The sequence below is a fragment of the Megascapheus bottae genome, chromosome 6, assembly GCF_031878675.1.
Source record: "Megascapheus bottae isolate mThoBot1 chromosome 6, mThoBot2.hap1, whole genome shotgun sequence".
In the NCBI taxonomy this organism is placed as follows: domain Eukaryota; kingdom Metazoa; phylum Chordata; class Mammalia; order Rodentia; family Geomyidae; genus Megascapheus; species Megascapheus bottae.
This window is the reverse complement of record NC_143514.1, coordinates 48522433-48549528: the sequence shown is the minus strand read 5'-3', so window position 1 is coordinate 48549528 and position 27096 is coordinate 48522433. Positions and strand designations below refer to the sequence as shown.

Genomic DNA, 27096 nt, shown 5'->3' with positions numbered 1-27096 from the left:
ATGACAGTAAATGTATAGGGTATACCAGCAAAAAACAGACAAAGAATTAGCAATTTCAGAGGATAGATTAAGTAGCACAGGCTGCTTAAGACATACTAACAAAATAAAATAAATTCATGGCGAAAACCTAATAATAAACTGGCAAGCAAAACAGGCTTTCTTTTTTTAGTCAGTCCTGGGGCTTAGACTCTTGGGCCTGGGCGCTGTCCTTGAGCTCTTCAGCTTAAGGCTTCCACCCTACCCCTTCAGCCACAGCACCAGCATCACTTTCAATTTTCTAGTGACTAACTGTAGGTAAGAGTCCAGTCTTACCTCCATGGTAAGTAGTGCTGGGCTGGCTTTGAACCACAATCCTCAGATTTCAGCCTCCTGAGTAGCTAGGATTACAGGTGTAAGCCACCTCACTCGGCTAGGGTTTCCTTTAGTTATATCATTAAGATAGCAACAACTTGGTCAAGATATTAACTGTAATCTACATATTAAAGAAAATGTTTCCATTTTTCAGAACAATTTAAGAATTAATTGCATTGATAAGGGCTGGGAATGCAAGGCTTTGGGTTCAATCCCAGTCTCTCATCACATTTCACCCCCTAATAACCTCTTTCTTCTTATTATTACATTGTTTCTTCACATTATACTTGGCATTTCAAAACACTTTCAAAATTGAAATTGGATCATGACAATCTACTCTGACATTTATAACACTGTTTTTCTCCTTTTAAGAGAAAAAAAAACACCCTAGTGGAAGCGGTGGCTCACACCAGTAATTCTAGCTACACAGGAGGCTGAGATCTGAGAATCAAGATTCAAAGCCAGCCCAGGCACAAAAGGGCCTGAGTCTCTTATCTCCAATCAACCTCAAGAAAATGGGAAGTAGGGCTTGGCTCAAGGGTAGGGTGGTAGCCTTGAGCTGAAGGGTACAGGGACAGCACCCAGCCTGAGTTCAAGCCTCATGACCCACCAAAAAAAAAGCACCCTTTGAACTATGAAATATCATTTCAAATTTTCAAAGAATACCAGATTAAATATTACTAATCACCTGCTTATTAATTTTAAGAAAACAAAAACAAAGCTTAAGTCATGGCATGTGTTTAAGAAGCTATTTTTTGTTGTTGTTTTAAAAGCATTCTTTTATAGGCTCTTTTTACAAAAGACCCCTGTGGGGAGGAAAAACAATTTTGAAGTCTTTTGCAGAAAAACACGTAACTGCTGAATATGTCGATGTGTGTAAGCTAATGACAAAACCATGCTGTTTTTCTTGTCTCATAGAGATTTAGCCAATTAGTAAATACCATTATTTCCTAGATTCTAAGATAGAAGTTTTATAAATTTTAACATTTCCAAAATTAAGTCTTACAAATTTCATCAGAAGAATCTTAGCAACCACTAAATATAGGTGTAAGTTTTGATAGCAGTTCTCACGTGACTATGTGCAAATTAACTCTATACAAAAGACATGTGTACAGGTATTATCAAGTTCTGAAGAGGATGATTTTTGAACTTAAACTTGACTCACTAATTTGTTGCTTAAATATCAAAAAGGTTACATAATGATGCAAAACTGACTAATCTGAAACTAAAAGTAAGCTGTCAGTGGTCTCAGATTAAAGCATTTTTCAAGGTTGGAAGTTGGTGTGACAAGACTGATATCCTAATGAAGAAGGGCTGTATCACTAGGCTCTCTTAAGCTGCATCTTAATTCAAGAGAAGTTATTTAATTGGAAGTACTTATCAGTCAGAAAAAAAGCAGCTTCAGTAGTAACAAAGTAACAAACAAAACTCCATTCTTTAACATGCCTCAAAATTTCACAGCTAATGTGAAAGGATTCAGCAGATCCAATGAGTTTGTAATATATAATGACAATGACCATCGGTGTGCTATGGGGAAACTGTACCTATCTGGGTGGCCTCTGACCATGACTCCAAGCAATAGTTAAGAAAAGTAAATGTGCAATTTCCCTTGAGGATACATGCTAGATTCACAAGCATCTTAGAATCACAGAAATAAGGTATTTAGTAAATGAAACTACTTGAGAAACTATTAAATTTTTGCTAAAATAAGTTACAAAATAACCATGAGTAAAACTGTGAGTTTACATCCAAATCCATACCTTCTAGAAGGATAACAAAAATTAGGGTATAAATATGAACTCTTTAGCAGTAGGCACACATTCATATTAAACAGTATCATTATGACCAGTTAAGTCAATTATGACTAGAATGCTTTCACTTAACAAGGGAAATTACTTTTTGAAGGTAAATTAATTATATGTTAAAAAATAGAAAAATTATATAAAATTAAAATTGAAGAATTCTTTCTGATACAGCCTTGCTAAAGTGCAGCAATCAGTAAATGTATTATTTAGTATTATTTATCCCACCTAATCTATATTTTCCCAAGAGAAATTTAAATTACTCTTCCCTAATTACTGCAGACTGTGATAAACAATGAAAATGCCAATAGTTGATGATGTCTTGGTGTTGAGATTTCATAGTTAATGGGATGTCCACAAAAGCTTAGAAGTAAAATGGTTTAACCTCTACACCTATGTTTAAGATTTATTTCCAATGATGAGGAATGCAGTACCTCAGGATGCAGTGTATACTGTTTTCAAATTGTTCTAAAAAAACAGCTCATGGATACTGAAATATGTATCCATGTAACTCTTTAGGAGTTTAAAAAAAAAAGAAAAAAAAACAGTAAACTACACCAAATGTCTCTAGAGTAGTCCTGTAAGTACCCAGAGAATGCTTTCATATTCTTTCTTGAGTTCTTGTTTCAAAATAGAACACTCTCACTTCCTCATCTGCCTTGCTATTTCAGAATTTTATCTAGAACTAAAGAAAGAATCCTTGCATTAGGAAGAAACTGTTTATACATTTCCTCCTCTACTTCTCCTCCTCCACTAAGCATATCACTGTGAGACACATCTTGCCACATCTACTTTCTGTTGTATGTTCTGGCAAGTTGAGGCAACTTAACAGTACAGGTTGAGGATCTCGAACCCCAAATCTTCATTCTGAAATTCAGAGTGCCAGGATCAAAAAGATTTTTATTCAGGATTTTAGAACTTTAGATTAGGGATGTTCAATGAGTACAGTCTATGCAGAAATTACAAAATAGAAAATGCTCAAAGTCTGAAACACTTCTGGCCCAAGCATTTCAGATAAAGGACATAGCCTATATAATTGAGGATTTAAGTATGTTCACAGGGTGCAGAGTAAAAAATAAGTGGAGGAACTTACATTTATTGAAAACCTACCAGGGCTGTCCTAGGAGGCCTTGAAGAACACAACTTAGAGAATATGCAAACACAACTAACTGAGTAAAATTGCTATTTTAAAAATTGGTATTTTAGTAATTTTGTTGGATGAGTACATTTAAATTTTTTAATTGAAAAAAAAAGAAGTGAAATAAGGAAGAATGGGTTGGAATGGACAGTGGAAAGTATAGAAGAAGCGAAGGGAAGAAAGAGGACTGAAGGAGCTGAGGGGACCTTGGCAGAATCTACAGAAACAGTTAAATAAAGGTCAGAGATCTCAACACAACAGTGGAACTTGGGGATTTTAAGAGTGTCAAAAGCAGAGGGAAGGGAATCAGTTGGGGGCAAAGAGGTAGCTGAGGATGGGAGGGGATACGAGGTGGGTGATCTTGTCTTACCCTTTGCTTAGTTTCTGTGTAGCCTGGCAGGGAGACATAATCCCCAGTCAGCCCACCTTGCTGCCTGGCAGGAAAGGGCATAGCACAAAAAAACATCTTTAGTGCAGTAAATACTTCACCCCCCTGCCTGGAGCCATATCCAGGGGGCTTTGATCTTCCCACTGCCCCCCCTTTAGCAATGTGTACTTAAGTATGAAAGCACTTAGTAAATTGGCTAGTGCTATATAAAAATGCAAGATATTACTGGAAGAGACTATTATTGTACATGGGAATTTCTTTATTGGGAGCAGTGGGGAAATTAAAAAAAAACAAAAAACAAAAAACAAGGAAGATACTACTTTCAAGTCCCACAAAAGGACTTCAGAATTTTCCCTATTTCTTCAGGTTTTGTTACAAAACAAAGACATGAATGAAGTAACTGCAAAGAGAAGCAATAAAGATGCAACAGTATGACTGATTGTAAGAGTTAAATAATGTCTCACTATGACAAAGGAGGAAAAGACCAAGAAGGATTTTCTGATTCTAAAAGCTATTTCTCTAGAGGGTGGGGGAAGAGGGAAGAGTCCCTTCAGCTTTGACCTTCACAACTAAAAATAAGTGTGTGTTGCTGAGAAGAAAAGACTGTTTTACTAGAGACTCTTTGCCTCCTCCTACTGCTACTAGGACCTAAACCTCAATAAGTTGATGAAAATCTTTTAATCACAAGGAAAGTTTGCTAAATTATCTAACTCATTGAGCTGAGAAAATAGGAAAAATTCAAACTCAGTAGAAAGAGTAAGGCTTCTGAATTAAAGAATAATTTCTTAAAACTAACTCTGGTTTGTCAGTATCTTTCAAAATGTCTAAAAGGAAATCACATACAGAAAATCCCATCTGATCAAATTTCACTATCAGAAATAGGAAACATAACATTCTTAAATACCCCCAAGGAAACTTTGTAACCAGTGACAAATATAAAACAATACAAAAAGTCCATTAAGTCACCAAAGGTAAGTCTCTGAATACACCAATGGAAATTAGGAGTATCCCAGCTCCTTTGAAGAAATACCAATGAAATCCAAGTAATATATTAGACTGAAGAAATATTAAGCACTAGCTATTTTATAAGAAACTCTTCTTACATTAATATTAACATGAAATTCAGAAAATGAGATCCCATCTACTGCAGTAAGGCTTTAAGTTTAGTGTGGGCTCCCTGAAGACTACAAACATAATCAGGGCTGCTGTAACAACGGTAACATATTCTATTCAAATAGCCACTGTAATAAACTCTTTCCGACTGAGGTTTAAGGACAGGAGCAACAGGAGTGCTGCCACCAGCATTGCTGTATCTGTGAACTATTACTTCTAAGGGCATTCTAAAGTTCACTAACATCCTTGGGGCCAGAGTTCTAAAGTTAGGGCTTCCACAGCCCTTGTTCTCTTATAGGTGCTCTTTAATCCCACCTTCTAAAAATGAGAGTCAATTCTAAGTACACATTCAATAACCATGTGCTTAAGGAATTATTGAGGAACACATTTGAATTGAGAACCTGAAAAACTATATTCCATCAATGAATAATTGTCTTCTTCCGTTGTTTCTCTCTTACCTACAAATGTGCCTCTTCTCCCTGACTGGAGAAACAGGGGCATAATATCCACTGCACTTAATAAAATTATATATACTTTGGTTCTAATTTTAGAGAGGAAAACTAAGTTTGAAATCTTTTACAAAATATCATTAAATCTATATAAAATTTCATACATATACATTTTTCCTTTAAAACTACCAACCTTTAAATGAAACAAGGATCATCAACATCATGCTAATATAAGAAACATTAAAATGGCTGGGATGATGGCCTAGTGGTAGAGTGCTTGCCTATCATGCACAAAGTCCTGGCTTCTATTCCTTGGTACCATGTACACAATAAAAGCCCGAAGTGATGCTATGGCTCAAGTGGTAGAGCATTATCCTTGAGAAAGCCCAAGGACAGTGTCCAGGCCCCAAGTTCAAGCCTAAGTACCGGCCAAAAAAAAAAAAAACCACTAAAATGTACTATTTTGAAATTATGATGCAAGTTTTATTAAAGGTAATAACTATTAGTGTACCTCTGAGTTGGTTCCATCTGCAAAAATTCTTACCTTGAATCCATCCTTCTTGTTTCTTTCCAAACCTGACCATTCTCCAGGCTGAAAATTTCATTTTAAGAGACATATAAGTGATCTGATGAAAAAGGACATTTTCTAAATTTAGACTCTAAGGCTCAGACAGGACATTTAGTTTACCTAATAGGGGATGAAAACTACTTGGCTCTAATTGTTCATTATATTGTTACTATTGACAACAAAATTAGGCAAAAGATAAAACCAACCCTTTTAATATCTTCTATGCATTTAATGATGTAGCTCCTCTTGACTGCTTCCTTCACTGCATATGCATCACTAAGGATTGTCAGGTGCTCCTCCAATGCTTGCTGAATAAGGCTGCTGGGCAGGGTTGGAAGATGAGCCAGTTCCCAGAGTACATCTAATACCTATAATAACACCACTATGATGAGTCAGCGGATATGCACATAAAGCTGCTACAAACATTTGTAGATTAAAGAAAAACTCATTTAATTTTCTTGCCTTTCCAGAAGTGGTCTCAAAGCGGGCTTCCCGGCCTATTCTTCCAATTAGACTCAGCAGTTTCTGCCTTACTCTATCACTCTCTGTCTCCCAGCTCTATATAACAGAAAAAACAAGACACTGAGATGGCTTCACAAGCCAAAATTTAAAGTACATTAAACTTAGCTACTGGAGGAGTTAAGGAGCTTAAAGAACTTAAAACTCTTTTGGAAGAGTTCAAAGTAAGCAAGTTTGAACACACACCTTCTGAATGAGAACAAACAAATGATTAAGTTGATCTGAATTAAATTTTACAGCTGCAGCAGCAATAATCGTGTGAATGTTCTCGATCACGGTAGATGACTGTCCAGACTAGAAAAAAGGACAACAGTTTAGATTTGGAACATGGCAAAACCTGTCTCTTCACATGACATTTATAAAGCAAAAGAAACAATATAAGTTGACTAATAAGCAGTCCCTGGCATAGTAATATTGACAAGCCCACATCTAATAACTAATAGTAATGGTTATCACCTGATTTTTACTTGAATTCCTAAGAGCATTAAATCATTAAAAGGGTAATGTGAAAAAATGAGAATCAAGTTCTCAGTTTGAAATTTAAGAGAATATTTTCAACAAGGTTAAGAAATTCAAATTGATTAAACTACATAACAAATGTGCCATTTTATAAATGATCTTGATGGTCTCAGTTTAGGGTTTTATCTTATTTTAAATAAATACTTTGTGACTCAGCTAGTAAGGGAAATCAGTGTACACATAGAGTTAGACCTACTCTTGACCTATGATTTAAAAGTGAAACTTGACAGGGTAAGGTATTGATAAACTCATTTCTTCAATTTTTTCAATATGTATTATACACACAGAACTTTCCATTTAATGTATCTAATATAAATATGGTGATCTCTATTCTAATCTTCAACCTTATATAGATTCAAAATATACACTCACGAAGCATTACATTCAACCTAAGACAAACATGGGAAGAAACATCTATACAATCAAAGACTATTTTTTCATTTTCTTTGGAGGGGGGTGGGTCATGGGGCTTAAATTCTGGGCTTGGGTGTTGCCTCTGAGCTCTTCAGCTCAAGGCTACTACCCTACCCCTTGAGCCACAGCCCCAGGTCCCCTTTTCTAGTGATTAACAGAGTCTCTTGGTTTTTAGTGCCTGGGCTGGCTTTGAATCACAATCCACAGATCTCAGTCTCCTGAATAGCTAGGATTACAGAAGTGAGCTACTGTGCTAGGCTAGGTTTCTTTAAAAAGAAAAAAAAAGAAATCCTGGTCCTAAGTTTCTATAGTTAATCTGCAAAAATGGGTTAGGAGCCTGCCAACTACAATTCTCAGCGTCCCCTGCCAGCTATCAGTTTTGCCAGTCAGAGGTGGTGCTGGGAGATGACACAGAAGGAAATAAAGTGTGTTTCTGGATGCAAATCTGAATGACCACATTGGTCAACAATATCATAAAAACAACGCTGGACACACGCTTGGCACTGATAGGCTTATACCTATAATCCTAACTATTCAGGAAGCTGAGATCTGAGGTTCATGGTTCAAAGCCAGCCGGGTCAGGAAAGTCTGTGAGACTCTTATCTCCAATTAACTACAAAAGGCACTAGCCTCAAACACAAAAGCTCAAGGACAGCAACCAAGTCCAGAGTTCAAACCCCAGGATCAGAAAACAACAACAAAAATTTATACCCACTCCTAATTCATAATGCTCAAGAAGACTTTTAAACAGACTAAATACAGCTACTCTGTTTAAAGCAAGATAGAGGTCCCAGTTCTAATACCACTTACCACTACCTTCCTTCTGCAATGTAAATTTGTCAGGAAAAAAGAAAAAATTCAACTTACCTGTATCTTCCAGATTTTAGTGAGCTCATCTAAAGACAATTTACTGCCCAAGAGTTCAATAATTCCCTTTATACGGTCACAGTATTGTGCTTGGTCTATGTTGCCTAGTAGAAAAAGCACAAAAAATGAACTCAGATTATAATGGATAATGACTGAATGAAATAACAACCTGGTATAAGATAATTCCAATAAACAATTTAACACTTTTTTTTTTTGGCCAGTCCTGGGCTTGGGCTCAGGGCCTGAGCACTGTTCCTGGATTTTCTTAAGGCTAGGCCTCTACCACTTGAGCCACAGCACCACTTCTGGCTTTTTGCTATGTATGTGGTACTGAGGAATCGAACCCAGGTCTTTGTGCATGCTAGGCAAGCACTCTACCACTAGGCCAAACTCCCAGCCCCAATTTAACACTTTTTAAAATGAAATTCCTTTTTTTAAGGTAACTCACCTTCCAGTGCAATTGACAGAACTGAGTTTTCAACTAGCCAGTCTAACAATCTGTCTGTATCTATAGCATTCTTCACAGATTTGGATAAAGTGCTATCTTCTATTAATTTGGTTACCTAAAACAACAGAATTATCATGACTAAATTGAATGTGAATAATCACGTACATACACACAAAATATGTAATCTTCAGTCATACTGCACGATATAATAAGTAGCCAAAATGTATCAAAAGAAAGCTATTAGAAATCATCAGAAGGGCCAGGAGCTTGGCCTAGTGGTAAGAGTGCTTGCCTAAGCATGTATAAAGAGCAGGGTTCAATTCCTTTTAACCATATATATAGAAAAGGCTGGAAGTGTGCTGTGGCTCAAGTGGTAGAGCTCTAGCCTTGAGAAAGCCCAAGGACAGTGCTCAGGCCCTGAGTTCTTGCCCCCAGGACTGGCAAGAAAGAAAGAGAGAGGGGGGGGAGGGAGGGCGAGGGAGGGAGAAGGAGGAAGAGGAGGAGGAAGAGGAGGAGGAAGAAGGAGGGAGGGAGGGAGGAAGGGAGGGAGGGAGGAAGGGAGGGAGGAAATAAATAAATCATCAGATTACTAATTGTGCTGATGCTTTAAAAAAATATAAGAACCTTTCTTATAGTTCCCACACCTATTCTGACTGCACTACTGATGACTGGTCTAGTGATGGCATCTAACCAAGTCTTCAACCAGGAATTGCTCCATAAATCTAATAACAGATTTAATAACAGTGCCTTTCTGGTAATGGAAAGTACAGGGTATGAAGCTTGTGAGCTACTCATGGTGAGCGTCTCAATTATATGGAATATTCCATATTGTAGGCAGAAAGAGGATTGCAGGCAGCATGCTCAGCAGCAACAAGAATTGGACACAGACCAGGCACTGGCTATGTCTCAAATTCTAGATATTCGTATGTGCTCTTGCCCTCTCATAGTTGGCTATTCAATTCCTCAATCAAATGAAACAGTCCTGTCCCTTAATAAATTCTTGTTGGGCCCTAATATATCACTTACACCCAAGAACCTAAACTATTCCAAAATTCAAAGGAAAAATACCTAGAGTATAAGTAAATGTATCAGTTTCTTTTACTATTCAAAAACTGCATTGTTTGTGTGGATCTAATGCTAATTTAGGAGGTTATAGAAAATCATTTCATTGTTTTGCTTATATTAAATTGTTTCACTTTTGTTTTTTATCCTAACATTAGTTAGAAGACAAAGTAATAACTATCTAAAATAAGATAAATAGGCTATTAGCAAATATCAAACTATATATCCCAAGGGATTAAGATACAGAATTCATAAACATGCCAGACAACTTTGAAAATAATAGAATTCATAAAAATGCCAGAGAACTTTGAATGTAATACGATTATGATGCTAACATTTCTAAACACATAAACCTTTTCTACATCATCATTATTCTCTTTTTGCATGACTGTGAGAAATTGTTTTTCCCCTCATTTTTATATTAATAGCCACAAGTTTTCATAGGATTAAAAAACATCTGTATTTTAACTCTTCTAGGGAAAAATTCAGAACTTACCTCCTTGAGGGAATTCATTTTAGCACTAAAATGTGGTGATTTCAGCATGCGCAGTAGAATGTCAAGTCGAAGGTCATCCACAATTGTCACCAGATCCGGTTGGAAGCGCATGCAAAGTAACTTAATGGCAGATAAGAGCTCAGGGATGCTAACCAATCTCTTATTAAAACAACAACAACAACAACAAAACACAACATAAAAAAAGAACTGTAAAAACATTCTAATCTCAATTCTCACAACACACAAGAATACAGGAAAACAATGGCATGGAGATATCTCATATTTTTCATGGCCAATTAATCATAGTGAACAGAGGTGAAGCACACAGTGATCAGCAAAGGAAAAGGAATGGTCTTTGGAGAACTTATTAAATGCCACAATGGCTTTAAACAGTTCTAGACAAGTTTTAATATTACATGATGTTTAAGTTCTTTCACTCCATACTGACTGTGTATTCCATCAAGGTTATGTTAGTAAAATGCTGAACTTTATCATTTACTGATAATACCTTATCGATCTTATTGACTAAGATAAGATCCCTGGTGTTTCACAAAACTACTTTTGATTAAGAAGAGATTAATTTCATGTGAACTTTATGTGACCAGAATCCAGTGATGGTGTGGGAAAAGTCAAGTCCTAGCTCTGCTTATGGACTAATTGGCACTAAGGCCTAAGTGGTGGGAAAGACCATTACCTTGTCCTTGAGATCCTTTTCCTCCACACTCCGCACATCCTGGATTGTAGTAAGGATGACTGGGTCTAGCATAGGCTGCCAAGATAAAATACTAGTTATTAGGTCTCCTGAATCTGCCTTTTGAAAAAAGATAGAAAGAAAAATGTAAATTCTAGTTTAAGTGCCACCACTAACTTGTTAATATTTAAGTGTATAGTAAGTAATGAAGTAAAAGTGAATGCAGTTCCTGTTATTGCATCCTACAAGAGTAATCTGAATCTGGCACAGTAGCTCCTGCTTATAATCTTAGCTACACTGGAGGCAGAAATCATGAACATGGGGATTCAAGGGCAGCCTGGGTCATGGATTCTATCCTAACCAATAAAAGCTGGGTATGGGAACATGCACCTGTTACCTCAGTTACTTAAGCAGTATAAATAGGAGGATCATACTGTAGGCTGGTTGAGGCAAAAATGTGAGATCCTATCTGAAAAACAATGCAGAAAGGACTGGGGCTGTAAAAGAAGTAGTAGGGTGTCTATCTAGCAAGCACAAGGTTCTGAGTTCAAATACCAACACTGCCAAAACATTAAAAAGGTAATTTGAAAAACAAGTCAAGATATAGTGACTAACTTTTTAACACATTAAGCATTAGGGTGCTTTTTTTGTCACAAAGTGGGTAAGTTTGTATTTGACTTCTTTTTTTGGTTGGTCATGGGGCTTGAAGTGTGAACCCAAGGCTATCGCTCTAGTACTTGAGCCATAGTACTGGAAGTAGTACTAACTGGAGATGAGAATCTCATGGAGGGGCTGAGTTTAGCCTAGTGGTAGAGTGCTTGCCTAGCATGCACGAAGACCCAAGTTCAATTCCTTGGTACCACATGCACAGGAAGAAGCCAGAAATGGTGCTGTGGCTCAAGTGGTAGAGCTCTAGCCTTGAGAAAGCCCAAGGATAGTGCCCAGGCTCTGAGCTCAAGGCCCAGGACGAAAAAAAAAAAAAAAAAAAAAGAATCTCATGGACTTTTGTGCCCAGGCTGGCTTTGAATTGTGATCCTCATATCCCAGCATCCTGAGTAGCTAGGATTATAGGCATGAGCCACCAGTACCCACCACATGACTATTAAAACTGAATATATGCAAAACAACATTGTTGTACAAACTAGGTTTAAATGAAGGTAAGTGAGGCCTATAGCTAAAATCAACTAGCCACAATGCTCCAGAATGCTAAATTAAAGATAATTATCATTAAACAGCATGTGAGAAGTGGCAGAATATTAGCTAGCATTTTCCATCTCAATAATTTAAAAAATAACTGTAGTGAAAACATTCAGCTGTCAGAATCAAGAATGAACAGCAAATTACAGTAATATCCAACAATCATCCAGATAGAATTTACACAGCTGCCTATTGTATAGTAAGGACTGGAGCAGAGTCAGAGCTCTTCCCATCATGTACCAGGCCCTGTTTACTCCTCTCTGCTATGAGATAGGTATTATTATTATCATTATTATCATCACCATCATCATCCTTGCAAGGGAGGAATGGAAGAAAGCAGAGAATCTAAATAGTAGCAAGTGGTGGAGACAATTGTTCATTCATATCAAGTAACATGTATCATGAATTTACTGGTAACTTAAGTGTGGATAGTTTGATATAATTAAAGATGACATCATATATGTTATTCCTATACTTCTTAGTCTCTTTAAAATTCACACATACCTGTCCCCCACACAAGAGATCTGTAATTTCTAAAAAAACAACTCAATCAGCACCCTGAAAATTTATACTGAATTTTCTTCATGGAATAAATATATCCAAAATTTAATCTTCAGCTTTAATTTATTTTAAAAGTCAATTATTAAATTATTTGTAATTACAGGTTTCACAGACTTATTTATAAAGAGAATAATGAAAGTATTTAGATGTGACACTTTGTTCAATAAAGCTTGTTAGTTGAAATGGAAAGAAACAACAAAGTAAAACAGGTCTTCAGTATTAGAAAGTTGAGTATAGCTCTAAATGGTCTATAATGACTTGTTGACTTGTAATCTGCAGAAGCAGGAAATCAGGCAAGATATGCTAAAAAGTGTTACTCTGAAGTTGGCTAATCTAACCTAACTTATAATGGCAATGAACCTGAAACCATTTGTGAAGATAGAGATATCTGCTGCCTACTTTACATGTAGGAAAATGAAAATTATACAGACATAGCTACTCAATTATTCACAACAAAAACTTTAAATGTCTAGGTCTCTTTGACTTCAAATTATTAGGCAGTTTTTATTCTGACAATATTAATTTAAAAATAATAGCTATTTTGAAAACTTGGTAACAAGAAAATGATTCTTGCTTGCAGATTTCAGATTATTTAGACAATAATATAAAATGGTTTAACCCTACCTGCACCACTGGGGAATTCAGGTACTCTGCACACACTCCTAAGGGCTGCACCAGTGCCGAGACAGCCTAGAAAAGGGTAAATTAAATAGTAAGAAACATGAGAGATATTTTTTTTAACTTTTCCAAGTCAAACAATTCCTTTTTTATGTATCTGTGAAAAAAAAACAAGTATTATTTCATTAGGGAATGAATGAATGAATGACTGGACATACTAAATCCTTGGGTAGGAAGAAGTGATAGCTGATTAAAAGTGCTCCAATATGGTATTAAGAAAATGAACCTTATATATAGAAACAAGGCAATCAAAAGTCATGTTTTCAAAACTATTTGGGGTAGTTTTAAAATCTCAATGTAAAGGTTACAATTTTCAAAAATTTGATTACAAGGAAATTAACAAATTTCTGTGTGCCCCTTTGTTTAACAAGGCTTGATAGCTAAAATGGAAAACGGACAAGAAAGTCATGAATGAATGAGTCATGGATGAATGACTAGATACAAAGTCTTTGGACAGAAGGAATTGATATGAGAAGATGGCAATGTATCTGTGTTCTTAGAAGAAATTTACATAATTTAAATCAGAATATGTCTACCAGTCAAACTTTGGTATAGGTCCTGATGAATGCCTCTAAAACTCACAATGCTGAAAACTAAACATTCTTTTTTCATTTCTTACTCTATTGTTTTATTATCATAAACATTTTTTTAAACAAAGAGGTTAGGGAAGGAATAAAGTATACCTTTAATAACAAACCACTGGGCCGGGAGTTTTGCCTAGTGGTAGAGTGCTTGTCTAGCATGCATGAAGTCCTGGGTTTGATTCCTCAGTACCACATGCACAGAAAACGCCAGAAGTGGTGCAGTGCCTCAAGTGATAGAGCACTAGCCTTGAGAAAGCTCAAATGCTCAGGCCCTAAGTGAACTCAGGAAAGGCATAAATAAATAAATAAATAAATAACCAACCAAATAAAATTACAAATTTTGAAGAAAATTACAAAATACTTTACTGGAATAAGTAAGGGAGATACTATACTCCGAGTAGGAAGTATCAATACTGAGAAAAGGCTGATTATGCATTGTACATTTCATGTAATATCAAACACGGCCTCTGTGAGAATCTCACAAGCATAACAGCTCAGATAGAAGAATAAACACCTAAGGATACACAAGAAGACATTAGCAAATAACAATATGGGATAGAAGTGTGAGTCATCCAAAATGGAGCACCAATACTGAAGTGCTCTAAATAATGAATGAATGGAACAAACCCAAGCATGGGAGATTATGATATACAAAAGGTACCAAACACAGTTAAAAAAAAGAGGAGTTATTCAGCAGAAAATCAGCTATCCATCTAAAAGCAAAACTGGACCCCCATTTTACACAATGTGTACAAATATAGTCTAAGTTTTAAAACATCTAATTACATTAAAATATTTTTGTAATCTTGAGGTGAGAATACTACCTAAGAAAGTTAAAAAATTTTACTGTTGGTGGGAGTGCAAACTTGTTCAACCACTATGGAAAGCAGTATGGCAGTTCCTCAAAAGACTAAACATAAGAGTTCTCCTATGACCCAGCAATTCCACTACTTGGTATTTACCCAATCATCCAGAAACAAGGACATACTAATTCCACTAGCACAACGATGTTCACTGCAGCACTATTTACCACAGCAAAGATATGGAAGCAACCGAGATGCCCCTCAGTTGATTAGTGAATCAACAAGATGTGGTATTTATACACAGTGGAATTTTATGCTGCTATTAGAAAGGATGACATCGCCCCATTTATAAGGAAATGGAAAGATTAAAAAAAAAATCATACTAAGTGAAGTAATAAGCCAGACTCAAAGGAACATAGGCTCAATGGTTTCCCTCATTTGTCATAATCAGTAGAGACCTTGGACTCTCCTAGCAGAGATTTACAATAGAACAAAACCTAGATACATAATATAGTATGACACTAAATGAAAGGACCTCCAGGATATAGAAACAAAAGCCATATAATGAGTGATTGTTGTTATTAATGTACTATGTTATCATCTTTTTTGCTGTCCCTTGGTTATCTCATATTGTTACAGTATTTTACCTTGTTATCTGATATATTGTATATATATCAGATAGGGAAGGGGGGAAAACAAGATGAGAGGTGGGGGTGGGAGGAGGGAAATGGGGACCAAGACATGAGAAAGGGTATCAATGTTTGTGAAGTAATGCACCTTCTATCTGGTGAATATAATTGTAACCCTTCTATTAATTACAATAAAAACATATAAAAACAATTAAAATCATTAAAGAAAACCTTGGCAAAATACAAGGTCCGACCAAAAATTTAAAAATGCCTGCCTAGCATGTGTTATTCCCTGAATTCAGACACCAGTACTGAACACAAAACAAAAATTTAAAAGGAAAAAAGGAAGAGAAGGAGGAAGGAGGGGGGAAAAAGCTAGAATGCTTATGTATGTAACAGGTAACCATTATCACTGTCCATTACCAAGGAGGTAGGAAAGTGTACAGGAGTGAGACAGGAAAGGTCAACTTGTATTTCTTGTTTTATAAAAGGAATTTTTAACCAGTGAGATAGTGAGTGGTAACTTTTTCGCCAGAATTTTTCAAACTCAAAAATACGTGACTTGTACTCATTCAGACTTTTATGGCCTAAATTGATTCTGGGACACAGCCACTTTTTTAACTGGTCAGGAATTAGGCACTTATTTTCAATAACATGAAATCTCTGTCTCTGATGCCTGAATTTACCATCTTCTCAATATAACCAAAACTATAAAACCAGCTGCCCATAACACAGTAGTTCCAAAAAACCAAAAAGAAATATTCTGGAAGTATCTTTAATGCTACAATAGTAAAACTGGAATCTGCACATTCTTAGCCAATAGTCATTCAAAATATGAGATAAAAATAAAAATACGGAGAAATAAAAAATAAAAATATGGGATATTTAGTTATTTTAAAAACAATACAAAATTGCTAAATGCCCATCAACTCACCTTTAGTTTATTTTTTGAGCTAGGATCTCACTATGTAGCCGAGGCTAAATATGAACTCATAGTTCTTTTGCCTATGAACCCTGATTGGATTATAAATGTCCATGTCCAATTAGTATTTTAGACTTTAGAAAACTAAAGTATTTCTGATGACATAAACAATCTCTTTTTTTTTTTTGGCCAGTTCTAGGGCACAGATTCAGGGCCTGGGTACTATCCCTGGGCTTTCTTAAGGCAAGCTCTACCATTTGAGCCACAGCACCACTTCCAACTTTTTTTTCCCCTCTGTATGTGGTACTGTGGAATTGAACCTGGGTCTTTGTGCATGCTAGACAAGCACTCTACTAGGCCACTCTCCCAGCCCCAATAAAAACAATCCATTTTTAAGAAATAAATAAGCAAAATAAAACTTGTCCTTGGAAACTGAATCATTACTTATTACCTTCCAGGTTTAAAATACATTTAATACACTCAATGGAGATGAAAATGACAGTGCAACAGCTTAAGTCATTTCCAGATAAGGAAGAAGAGGTTCCTCAGACACTGTCACGTGAATTGACAGAACTTTAAAGATAAACCTTAGCAGTAAGAAAGGGTCAATCTGCTACCACCTCATCAATCCCTTTTCCTAATGTTCTATATCATGCAAGGAGGGACTGGAGGGGTGGGGGTGTTCAATGGTACTACAGAAAAAAAAACTGTTACTGTGAGCACAAAGCACAATGTATAGAAATATAATTTTACCACACCTCACTGATCGAGCTACTATAGATAACACAGTGCCTATCATATGCCAACTGCATAATAAATAGCTTTAAATGGCATGGTCAACTAGAGAACAAAATACTCTTAGTTATCAACAGGTCAGCAGTGGGAAAAAATTACAGTATTCCTCTTACTCTGAAGTTATATTCTTCAAGAAAATGAAGTTGACATGAAAACAACACAGTAATCTCACATGTATGTTCTTTTTCTGAAAACCTTTTTATCTTTGTACTTATTTTAGAAGTAAATTTAATTTATATAACCATTTATCTGAGTCACAAAATTGATATGTACACATATAATTTCATATAATCAACACACATTAAACAGAAAAACAGGATAGGCAAAGGAAAAGTTGTGAATTAGAAATCAGAAGCACTATACATGGAAAATTTTTTATGGTGACAAGCAACACTCCTTGGGTTATCACAACCATGAGCTCTACTACTCTAAAGATTTAACTTTGTAGCAATTATGTCACTTTATCACTGAATTAAGCCTTAAGGTATAAATATAAACTTTTTAATCCTGAGTAAATGTCATCAAGCCAGCTCTTGAGTTATTGCTTTGTGTTCAAACACACTCTCTAGCTAATGCTTTCTTCCAGTCTATTGTCTTTCTGCCTGCCCTGTGTCTCAAGATAGGGTTGACTAATTACATCATCATGGGAAAGGCTTGGCTAAGAAAGCTGGTCACAAGAAAATATGTACCACCAATGTCTTCACCCAGGTTACCTGGGAAGACAAAGGAGCTCTAGTTAAAATGGTGGAGGGCATCAGGACCAATAACAACAGTAGATGCAATGAGGCTCACCATCACTGAGGAAGCTCCATCCTGGGTCTGTCTATAAGCATGGTATGATTATTTAAGGTGGAAAGGCTGAGGCTAACTTTCATTCCCCCAGTTTTTAAAAAAATTTTCTTTAACACTCAACAGTATATCCAGATGGTATCTTCTGATGCTATACAAACTTAAACAAAAGTGACCTGCATACTAGGCACATGCAGTGAGAAGGTTTAACTCACCCCAAGTTCTATGTCTGCTGAATGGAGTTTGACTTGGATTGCTGCAAATCCACCTAATTCTCCAAACTAAAAAGCAAACAGACATAAATTATAATTTAAACACTATGCATAACTCCAGCAAGCAAATAGGGCAAACATTTTACTTTATCACTGTATTTCAATATAATATTGGTCCTATAGAATCACCAGGAAGGTAATTCTAATGCTTCAGTGCTATAACACCGATGTACTAGATCCAAAAGCTGAGATTCATCTGTATATATTACACATGTGAAAGAAGAGGAAACTATAAAATATACCACCCCCAGGAAACATTCTTATTATTTTCCATAGCTGTCATTTGTTTAAAATATCCAGCTCTAGGAAATGTCATTAGAAAATTGGAAAGGTATCACAAAACTGTATTAGTGCAAATATGTACCTTATTTACCAAGTCCACAACCCATCCATGAGGTTCCTGTGAGACAATAAAATAAAAATTGAGACATTTATGTAATAGCTTCCCCACTAATCCTTACATTTCTTATATCATAGATGAAAAATCAGAGGGCAAAAAATATTGAAATTTAAAAATCATTTTGAAAGGTTTCTGCAATTGTTTCCTTAATAGAAGATAGTCATTACTGTATACAATTTTGGGTCTGTAATGTTTCGGTAGAATTTCTACAATGTAGAATATTTATATGTATTTTGAAGCATCAGAGATCACATAAGTTCTCCAAGGAACAGGATAACATCTATTAAATTCTTTATGGAAGTGGTATTTTAGAAATTAAGACTTGCCAAAAGATTATGCAATTGAAGTTTGTATTATAGCTGTAGCACTAATGCCCTTAAGCAAGCTTTCTCTCCCACTTGCTCTGTTCTTCTTTTCTTTTTTAAGCATTCACAGTGTTAGCAACTGGGTTACAGATGTGACATGTGACTTCAGAAAGCTTATATTCTAGCAGTTAACAAAATCAGTGGAACTACTACATACATAAATACTTCAGACTGTGTTAACATCCATTAAATGCAAGGTCCTTAAAAGATATATAGAAGGATGGACTGGGAGTTTGACCTAGTGGTAGAGTGCTTGCCTAGCATGCACGAAGTCCTGGGCTCAATTCTTCAGTACCACATACACAGAAAAAGCCAGAAGTTGTGCTGTAGCTCAACTGGTAGAGTTCTAGCTTTGAGAAACCCAAGAACAGGGCTCAAACCCTGAGTTTAGAACAGGGCTCACAGACCCCGAGTTCAAGCCCCAAGACTGCCCCCCCCCCAAAAAAAAGATATAGAAGGAGATTGCTCTGCTCAGGGTAATGGGTAATGGTCACTGAAGAACTCTAATAGACAGTCTCTAAGTTAGAACCTAGAGGATGCAACAGATTTGAGCATTTAAAAAACAGTTCACATAGGCTGTAAGGTAGAAAAGAGTACTGTGTTTGAAAATCTAAGAGAAAACTTGAAGCAGGGAGTCAGGTGAGAGCAACACAGAATATAGATAGAAGCCAAGGCCAGATCACACAAAAGCTGGTCAGCTGGGAGTAGGAGAGTCATAAATGTGTTTTGAACAACAGCATGCAGTATGTTTATGTTTGAATATCACCCGTGCAGTTGTTAACAATGTAATAGAAGAATGGGAGAGTAGGAAGGAGTCATATAGAAGCAGTTAGAAGATAACATCAGTGACTAGACAGGACGGGCAGTACGAGGAGCAGGATGGTGGTAAGTCACAGGAGTTAATAGTTGAGATTAAGTTGAAGAATCTGTTTATTTGGATACAAAGGACAAGAAAATGAGGAATTGAGTTTTGGCTCATCTAAGTGATGGTGATGCTATGGATATACTGAGAAAAGAATAATAAAGGCAGGCAGGCTGTAGGCATACAAAGTCTTAAAATTTCTGTTGGTTGACTCTTTAAGTCTATGGTGCTCACACAAGAGGTTTGGGTCACAAAGGTAAATTGTAAAGTCATTAGCATCAAGATCACACATATAAACATCATTCATTCTTTACTTTATTTGGCAGTGCTAGGATTTGAAACCATAGCCTCACATTTGCTAGACAGGGGTTGTTCCACTTGAGTCCTTTTTTTGGGGGGGAGGGGGTGGGTCATGGGGCTTGAACTCTGGGTGCTGTCCCTGAGTTCTTCAGCTCAAGGCTATGGCCCTACCCTTGAGCCAAGCCCCACTTCTATTTTCTAGAGGTTAGCTGAAGGTAAGAGCCTCAGGTCCTTTTGTGCCCTGGTTAGCTTTGAACCTTCATCCTCAGATCTCAGCCTCCTGATTAGCTACATTTATAGGCATGAGCAACAGTACCAGGCAAGTCCTTTTTATTTATTTTTCTAAGTCTTTTGTTTCTTGTTTGCATAAAACTCCTGCTATGATCCTCCTACCAATTCCTCCTCCCTATGTAGATATAGTTATATGCATGTACCACCATGAATAGCTTGCTGAGATGGGATCTAGCTAATTCTGCCTGCGCTGGCCTTGAACCATGATCTTTTTGATTTTTGCCTCCTGAATACATGGGAAAATAGGCATGCACCATTGTGTGTGTGTGTGTGTGTGTGTGTGTGTGTGTGTGTGTGTGTGTGTGTGTGTGTGTGTGTGTGTGTGTGTGTGCGCGCGCGTGCGCGCGCTTGTACATGTAGCATTCTGGGGAGGTATTACAGGCAATATGCCAAGGTCTTTCATATTGTTCAGAGGTAAATAAGATAATTTACTAAGAATTTACTTAGAACTGGAGAGGACCAGGAAATTTTCATGACACGTGGATGTGAAGAGGAATTGTGCTGAAGCCAGAGGGGTTATAATCATGGGTAATACTAGGGTATGTTGTATATAATGGAATGATCCAGCATGAGGACCTTTTAAAGGTACAATTAGTCACTTCAAATTTTCAAATACTGCAGTAGCTAAATTATCTCTAAAAAAACTGGGACACCAATTAAACTGAGGTTGATAATCTGCTATGTGGGACACTGAAGTTTTTTCTAATTTCACTAAATAAAACTTCACATCTATAATACTCTTTATATTATTAATAGCTATGGGAAAATATACAATGGAACACATTTTACTCTGTTCTATGAACCACATGAAATACTTGTCATTTCCTCATTTCCTCAGAGTATTTTAACTCTGTTTAAATAATCTTTTTTTTTTGGTCAGTCGTGGGGCTCTGAGCTCTTCAGCTCAAGGCTAGAGCTCTACAACTTGAGCCACAGTGCTACTTCTCAATTTCTGGTGGCTAACTGGAGATTAAGAGTCTCATGGACTTTTGTGCCTGGGCTGGCTTTGAACCTCAATCCTCAGATCTCAGTCTCCTGAGTAGTTAGAATTATACATGTGAGCTACTGGCGCCCAGCTTAAATAATCATTTTTATATCAAAAAGATTTTCTTCAGTGTATCTCTCTATAAAAAGACAAAACAGGGGCCGGGAGTTTGGCCTAGTGGTAGAGTGCTTGCCTAGCATGCACGAAGACCGGGTTCAATTCCTTGGTACCACATACATAGAAAAAAGCTGGAAGTGGTGCTGAGGCTCAAGTGGTAGAGCTCTAGCCTTGAGAAAGTCAAAGGACAGTGCTCAGGCCCTGAGCCCAAGCCCAAGCCCAAGACTGGCAAAAAAAAAAAAAAAAGACAAACCAGAGCCCTGTTTACCTTTTGGAAAGTAGACATGGGTGAAACAGCAAACATATTTCCTTCTCCAAACACTTCTGCCCAATTCCTCTGAGACACTTTCATTCTGTTTTTAAAATGGTACTCATTATCAGGATTGAAAGCCTAGATTCAAAGAGAACAGAACAACATTATTATCTATTTCTATAGCAACACATTAGCATTAGAAAAGAAGATAAAAATAAAGCCTTGGACTCCTTCACTAATGGAGTCATTTAGGAATATGACAAAGCAGACACCTTGGCTAGTAGACAGGCAAAGGACTGGTGTGGTGCTCCCCTGGCCTGCTCATGTTCACTCTGGGGAGAGAAGAAGCTAACAGGATGAGAGGACTGACTCTCCACAAGGTGAAGCCACTACCCCTAAGGTACCAGGGCTGCCACAGGTATAGCTGGGAAAGAGGCAATGAAGAAAGTTATAAGAAAAGGAACAATGAGGAAAAGGAAGAAGCCAAGTGACATCAACATTTAAGATGTGAATAATCAGGGGAGATAAGGAAAACTAGAAAATTATTTCAAACTCAAAACACAGATTGGTTGCTCTGTTTTAAATATCAAGGACTCCTAACAGCTAAATTAATAGGCTTAATAATTATTATTATTCATTAATAACAGCATGTATTTCAAATCAAATCAAAACACAAAGTACTCCATTTTAGAGATACTATACCATTGTAAGAACTCCCAGAAGCCCAATGGGAATTGGATCTTGTTTTATTCTCTCTGCAACCAGTTCTATCAATAGCATCAGCATGTTGTAGATTCCTTCATGAATTTCAGTACCCCACTTGTGAACAGCACTTGATGTCAGGAGCTACAAAAAATAAGAGTCTAGAGTCTAACTTGAGAAAAGAAAATTACAATTTATCAGGTTAATACTGAATAATCAAGAGATAACTGATTTCTTATTAAGAATAATTTTTAACTGTTAATTGAAGTTATAAATTTAGTCCTTCACTTGTTTAAAAGTCAACAAAATTTTGCTTTTGAATTTTAATTTTCTTTCATTAAAGCTGTTTGTTTAAAAGAAAAGAAAATATTTACTCCTTTTTAAAGCTTATCAGAGAAGAACAAATGGTGTACAGCAAATAAAAATCTGAGGTCAACTGAGGGAACTACTGCTGTGTGGCCTCAAAGAAATTTACCCAAGTTCTCAGAGGCTCAGTTCTCACCTCTAAAGAGGTTGAGTTCCTGCCTATTTCCCGCAGATGTCACAAGAATCCAAAGATAGAACAAACATGAGAGTATTTAATGACTGGCAAGGCAGTATTATTGATTTGACAGCTGACTACCAATACTATCAATCTTGTATTCTGAATACAAGAAATGGATGCTGTGATCCATGGACTCTGATATGCATGCTTTTCACATTTTCCCCATCTCACATATAAGACTGCAGCCAGGCACCAGTGGCTCAGGCATGTAATCCTAGCTACCTTGAGGATCACAGTTTGAAACCAGTCCAGGCACAAAGTCCCCAGGAGACTCTTACCTCCAATAAACTACTCAAAAAAAGCCAGAAATGGCACTGTGGCTCAAATGGTAGAACCCTACCCTCCAGGACTAGCAAACAAAACAAAATAAAAAAAAAAAAAACAGACAATAAGACATCTTTTCACTTACTGACTATATGGGAACATAAGTCTAAATGTGGCACATCTTAGAAATACCGAAGTAATTTGTATTGCTTTTCTCTTTTCATATATGCAAAATTAGTACTCAACTTTTAAATGATTAAACAAATCTAAAATATCTCTAAATGAAAAATAGCATTGTGCCATGCACAGTGGCAAACACTTGTAACCCTAGCTACTCAGGAGGCTGAGATCTGAGGATTGCAGTTCAATGCCAGCTTGGGCACTAAAGTATGCGAGATTTTTATCTCTAATTAATCACTACAAAACAGGAAGTGGGGCTGTGGTTTCAGTGGTAGGGCAGTAGCCTTGAGTTGAAGAACTGAGGGAAAACACCTAGGTCCAGAGGAAGGGCAGTAACCTTGAGCTGAAGAGCTCAGAGACATTGCCCAGGCCCAGAGTTCAAGCCCCACAACCAACCAAAAAAAACAAAAAAAAGTAATGTACTGTGCAACTATTTTCTTAAACATCAAATATAAAACAGAGAAAACGGGGAGTGGGGCTTGGCTCAAGGGTAGGATAGTAGTCTTGAGCTGAAGGGCTCAAGGACAGCACCCTGGCTGAGTTCAAGCCTCCTGACTCACCAAAAAAAAAAAAAAAAAAAAAAAAAAATTGAGGCAATTTTTAAAAAAGCTGGAGGAAAAGAGCAAAAAATATAGTAATCACACCAGGAAATAGAGCTAGATGTGGTGCCAATAATATGAATCCTGCAGTTTTCTGGAAGCTAAGCCTAAAGGCAAACAAGTGAAGCTCTTCTAATTGGGGGGGGGGGGATCATCACTGGGGCCAGGTAGTGTTGTTGGTCACGTAGAGAAGGTTTCAGTCAATAAAAGTAGTTTTACATTTTTCTAAGTGAAAGACGCAAGCCATAAACTACCATATACTGTACGAGCTGTTTGTACTTTGTCATACAGCAAAGCAGAAAACCCTGGTGGCCCAGACATAAGGTGCATAGCTGCTGGTAGGAACAGACTTTCTTTTGGTGTGAATGGTGAAAATGTTCAGAAATTAGATAGTGGTTATTGAGGTTGTGCAACCTGCAAATACACTAAAAGATTTTTTTTCGTTTTTTAAATTCTGGGTATATTTGTGCTCAGTCTGGGAGGAAACCAACCAAGTAACATTGCACCATTAGTTATATACTGCTACTCTCAGTTGAGGACATAATACACAACAGTATCTCTGAAGCATCTCTAATCAGAATTTAGTGTATAATGACCCAACCATACAACGTGCTGGTAAAATGACTTGATGCAGAATTTTCTGGACTTAAATGACCCTCAACCTAAAGGCACTTTTCTTAACAATCCTTTTGTCATGACTTTGAACATATTTGAGCTTTTCTGTGAATACAGGTACTATGGTTTCTTTAACTATATATTACATTACAAGAAAGCTGCTATTTATTAAAGCAACTTTTTTTCTTTTTTTTCCTGACAATCCTGGGGCTTGAATTCAGGGCCTGGGCACTGTCACTGGGCTTTCTCAAGGCTAGAGCTCTACCACTTGCACCACAGTGCTACTCCTGGCTTTTTCTATGTACATGGTACTGAGGAATCGAACCTGGGTCTTCATACATGCTAGGCAAACACTCTTATCACTAGGCAAAACTCCCAGCCCCTAAATTAATTTGTTCTTAAAGAGAATTCTTTACATTTTTAAACTATAAACTGGCAGATAAATTCATGTAAAATAAAAATAAATCTTGATTCTATTTACGGTAATCTCTGCTGAAATGACAATTTAAAAGGATCTCTCTCCTTTTTTTCCCTCAAAGGCTAAGCTACAATTATTTCTGAATCAATTTTGCTGCTTTTTATAGTTTTTAATAAAGGGAAAATCTGAGCTGGGTATGGTGGCTCATGCCTGTAATTCTAGCTACTTAGGAGACTTGAAATCTAAGGATCAAGGTTCAAAGACAGCTGGGGCACAAAAGGACCTGAGACTCTTATCTCCAATTAACCTCTAGAAAATGGGAAGTGGGGCTTGGCTCAAGGGTAGGGTGGTAGCCTTGACCTGAAGAGCTTAGGGACAGCGCCCAGGCTGAGTTCAAGCCCCATGACCCACAAAAAATAAAATAAAATAAATAAATAAAATAAAATAAAAGGGAGAATCTACCAAAATGCAGATGAGAATAACTGTTTCCAAGTGGACAATGTGTTTTATTGAGTTCTAAGATAAAAATTTTACTCATCTGTAGTTCTACTGACTTACTTACACATGGGAAAAAAATGTATGTCAAAAATTCAATAGCATAAGACAGCAGGAGACTCATTCATGCATTCAATCAAGATTACTGAGCTTTTTCTATGAGCTAGGCACTTGGCTATGCACTGAGGAAAACTGCAGTGTCTATTACAGACAATCTCTTCTCTTATAAGAATTCAAGACTCATGGTCCTGAAAAGGGAATCATGCAGAGACAGACTGCTTTTAAAAACACAATTCCTGTGATCTCTTACTTCCATTGTTAAGAAAAATTGAGAGATGTGGCCAGAATGGAGCATAGCTATCCCTCTTGTTCTGAAAAGAGATGCTTCCCTGTGCATACATTTTTTTCAGGAAGAAATCAGAATTCACAAAAAGTGACATATTTTGGTAACTATAATCTAAGTGCCATAATCCTTAGTATAATTGTTTTACTCTTTTCTGTACCAGTTAAATAGAAGATCATATTCAACCAAAAGCAAGGCAAACAAAATAGAAGTAAATTATTAGTAAGCCCGGCCCCAAACAGAGCAACTGAAAAAAATTACATTGACATACTAGTCTCTACTAGTAATAAGTAGCTAAAACTCTTGTCTATCTCCACCCCACTGCCACCCCCACCAAATCAGCACACTTTCCTTACCTTTTTAAATGCTTCGGGCATGCACCTATCCATAAATCTTTTACAATTCTCATCAGATTCTGAAAGACCTAGGTAAAATAAAAAACAAAACAAAAGCTAAAGTGAGAACAAATTTAAAGTACTACAAGCATCTGTGGAAGTTTTTCAACTGTATTTCAAGTAACATTATACTTCCACTAGAAGAAAGAAACAGCTGATTTATTTCAAAACTTCCATTCCACTGGGGACAAAAATTAACAAATAGATGATCTGTCCAAGATTGCAGAGATAGGCAATAACAAGAACTAAGATTTAACTCAGCCTCCTATAACAAAAACTTCCTCACGTGTTCTGGGGTATGAAGCTTACTTAAACTTACCAAGTCTTGCAAGGTAGGTAGATGCCAACAGGCATTTGCCTAGGGATTCTTCTCGCTTGTATGGGATGGACCAATGGTCAGTCAAAACACGGCTTTCTAGTTCATATAAATTCGTTGTAGGAAATTCGATTCCTTCCCCTGAGCAGTTTCCATTTTCATCATTCTTCTGGCAAAAAGGGATTAGAATAAAAAGTAAAAATAGCAATTAAACAACAAAGACTACTTTAAACAATTTTAATTTATCAGAGAGTAGATAATTGAACACTGATAGCTATTAATACTAAAAGTGGGCTCCACCTGTCTCAAAACTCACATTTCTGCAATATCTTGAATAGTCTTGACTTTTCCATTCTGAATCCCCTTCCCTCTAGAAAGGATTTCTTTTTTTACAAAGACAAACTTCTGGCTTTCTTCATCATGAAATATCAAACCCACCTGTTTTTCACTGAGGGCTAAATTTCTTCAAAGGTGTATCTAATTTGCTAATTCTCATCTTTTCATTCACTGACTTATTCCTGAAAATATCCCCATCAGGATTCTAGAATCCCTACACTCCCTGAAACAGCTTATGTTCACCACTGAAACTTCAACTAC

At 36.7% G+C, this 27096-nt stretch overlaps 1 protein-coding gene and 1 non-coding gene across 3 annotated transcripts in view; one reads left to right on the top strand and one right to left on the bottom strand.

Moving 5' to 3' along the window:
• The window catches only part of Usp24 (ubiquitin specific peptidase 24), a 127302-nt gene that overhangs the window by 79226 nt on the left and 20980 nt on the right, over nucleotides 1-27096 (bottom strand). The window contains exons 2-17 of one of the 2 annotated variants that reach the window (XM_090334752.1): nucleotides 26503-26668; nucleotides 26145-26212; nucleotides 22331-22474; nucleotides 21644-21766; nucleotides 18420-18455; nucleotides 17999-18064; nucleotides 13208-13273; nucleotides 10829-10903; nucleotides 10135-10293; nucleotides 8577-8691; nucleotides 8129-8232; nucleotides 6515-6622; nucleotides 6272-6367; nucleotides 6016-6177; nucleotides 5786-5833; nucleotides 3662-3721 (exon numbers count right to left, since the gene is read on the bottom strand). In XM_090334752.1, the coding sequence (XP_090190878.1) occupies nucleotides 3662-3721; nucleotides 5786-5833; nucleotides 6016-6177; nucleotides 6272-6367; nucleotides 6515-6622; nucleotides 8129-8232; nucleotides 8577-8691; nucleotides 10135-10293; nucleotides 10829-10903; nucleotides 13208-13273; nucleotides 17999-18064; nucleotides 18420-18455; nucleotides 21644-21766; nucleotides 22331-22474; nucleotides 26145-26212; nucleotides 26503-26668 (1596 nt within the window). The remainder of the gene's footprint in view (nucleotides 1-3661; nucleotides 3722-5785; nucleotides 5834-6015; nucleotides 6178-6271; nucleotides 6368-6514; nucleotides 6623-8128; nucleotides 8233-8576; nucleotides 8692-10134; nucleotides 10294-10828; nucleotides 10904-13207; nucleotides 13274-17998; nucleotides 18065-18419; nucleotides 18456-21643; nucleotides 21767-22330; nucleotides 22475-26144; nucleotides 26213-26502; nucleotides 26669-27096) is intronic. The other variant, XM_090334753.1, reaches the window with a different exon arrangement.
• Nucleotides 17440-17510, top strand: LOC150061763 (small nucleolar RNA SNORD36). Its single transcript, XR_016536029.1, has one exon. It is a non-coding gene; the product is annotated as a small nucleolar RNA SNORD36 (small nucleolar RNA).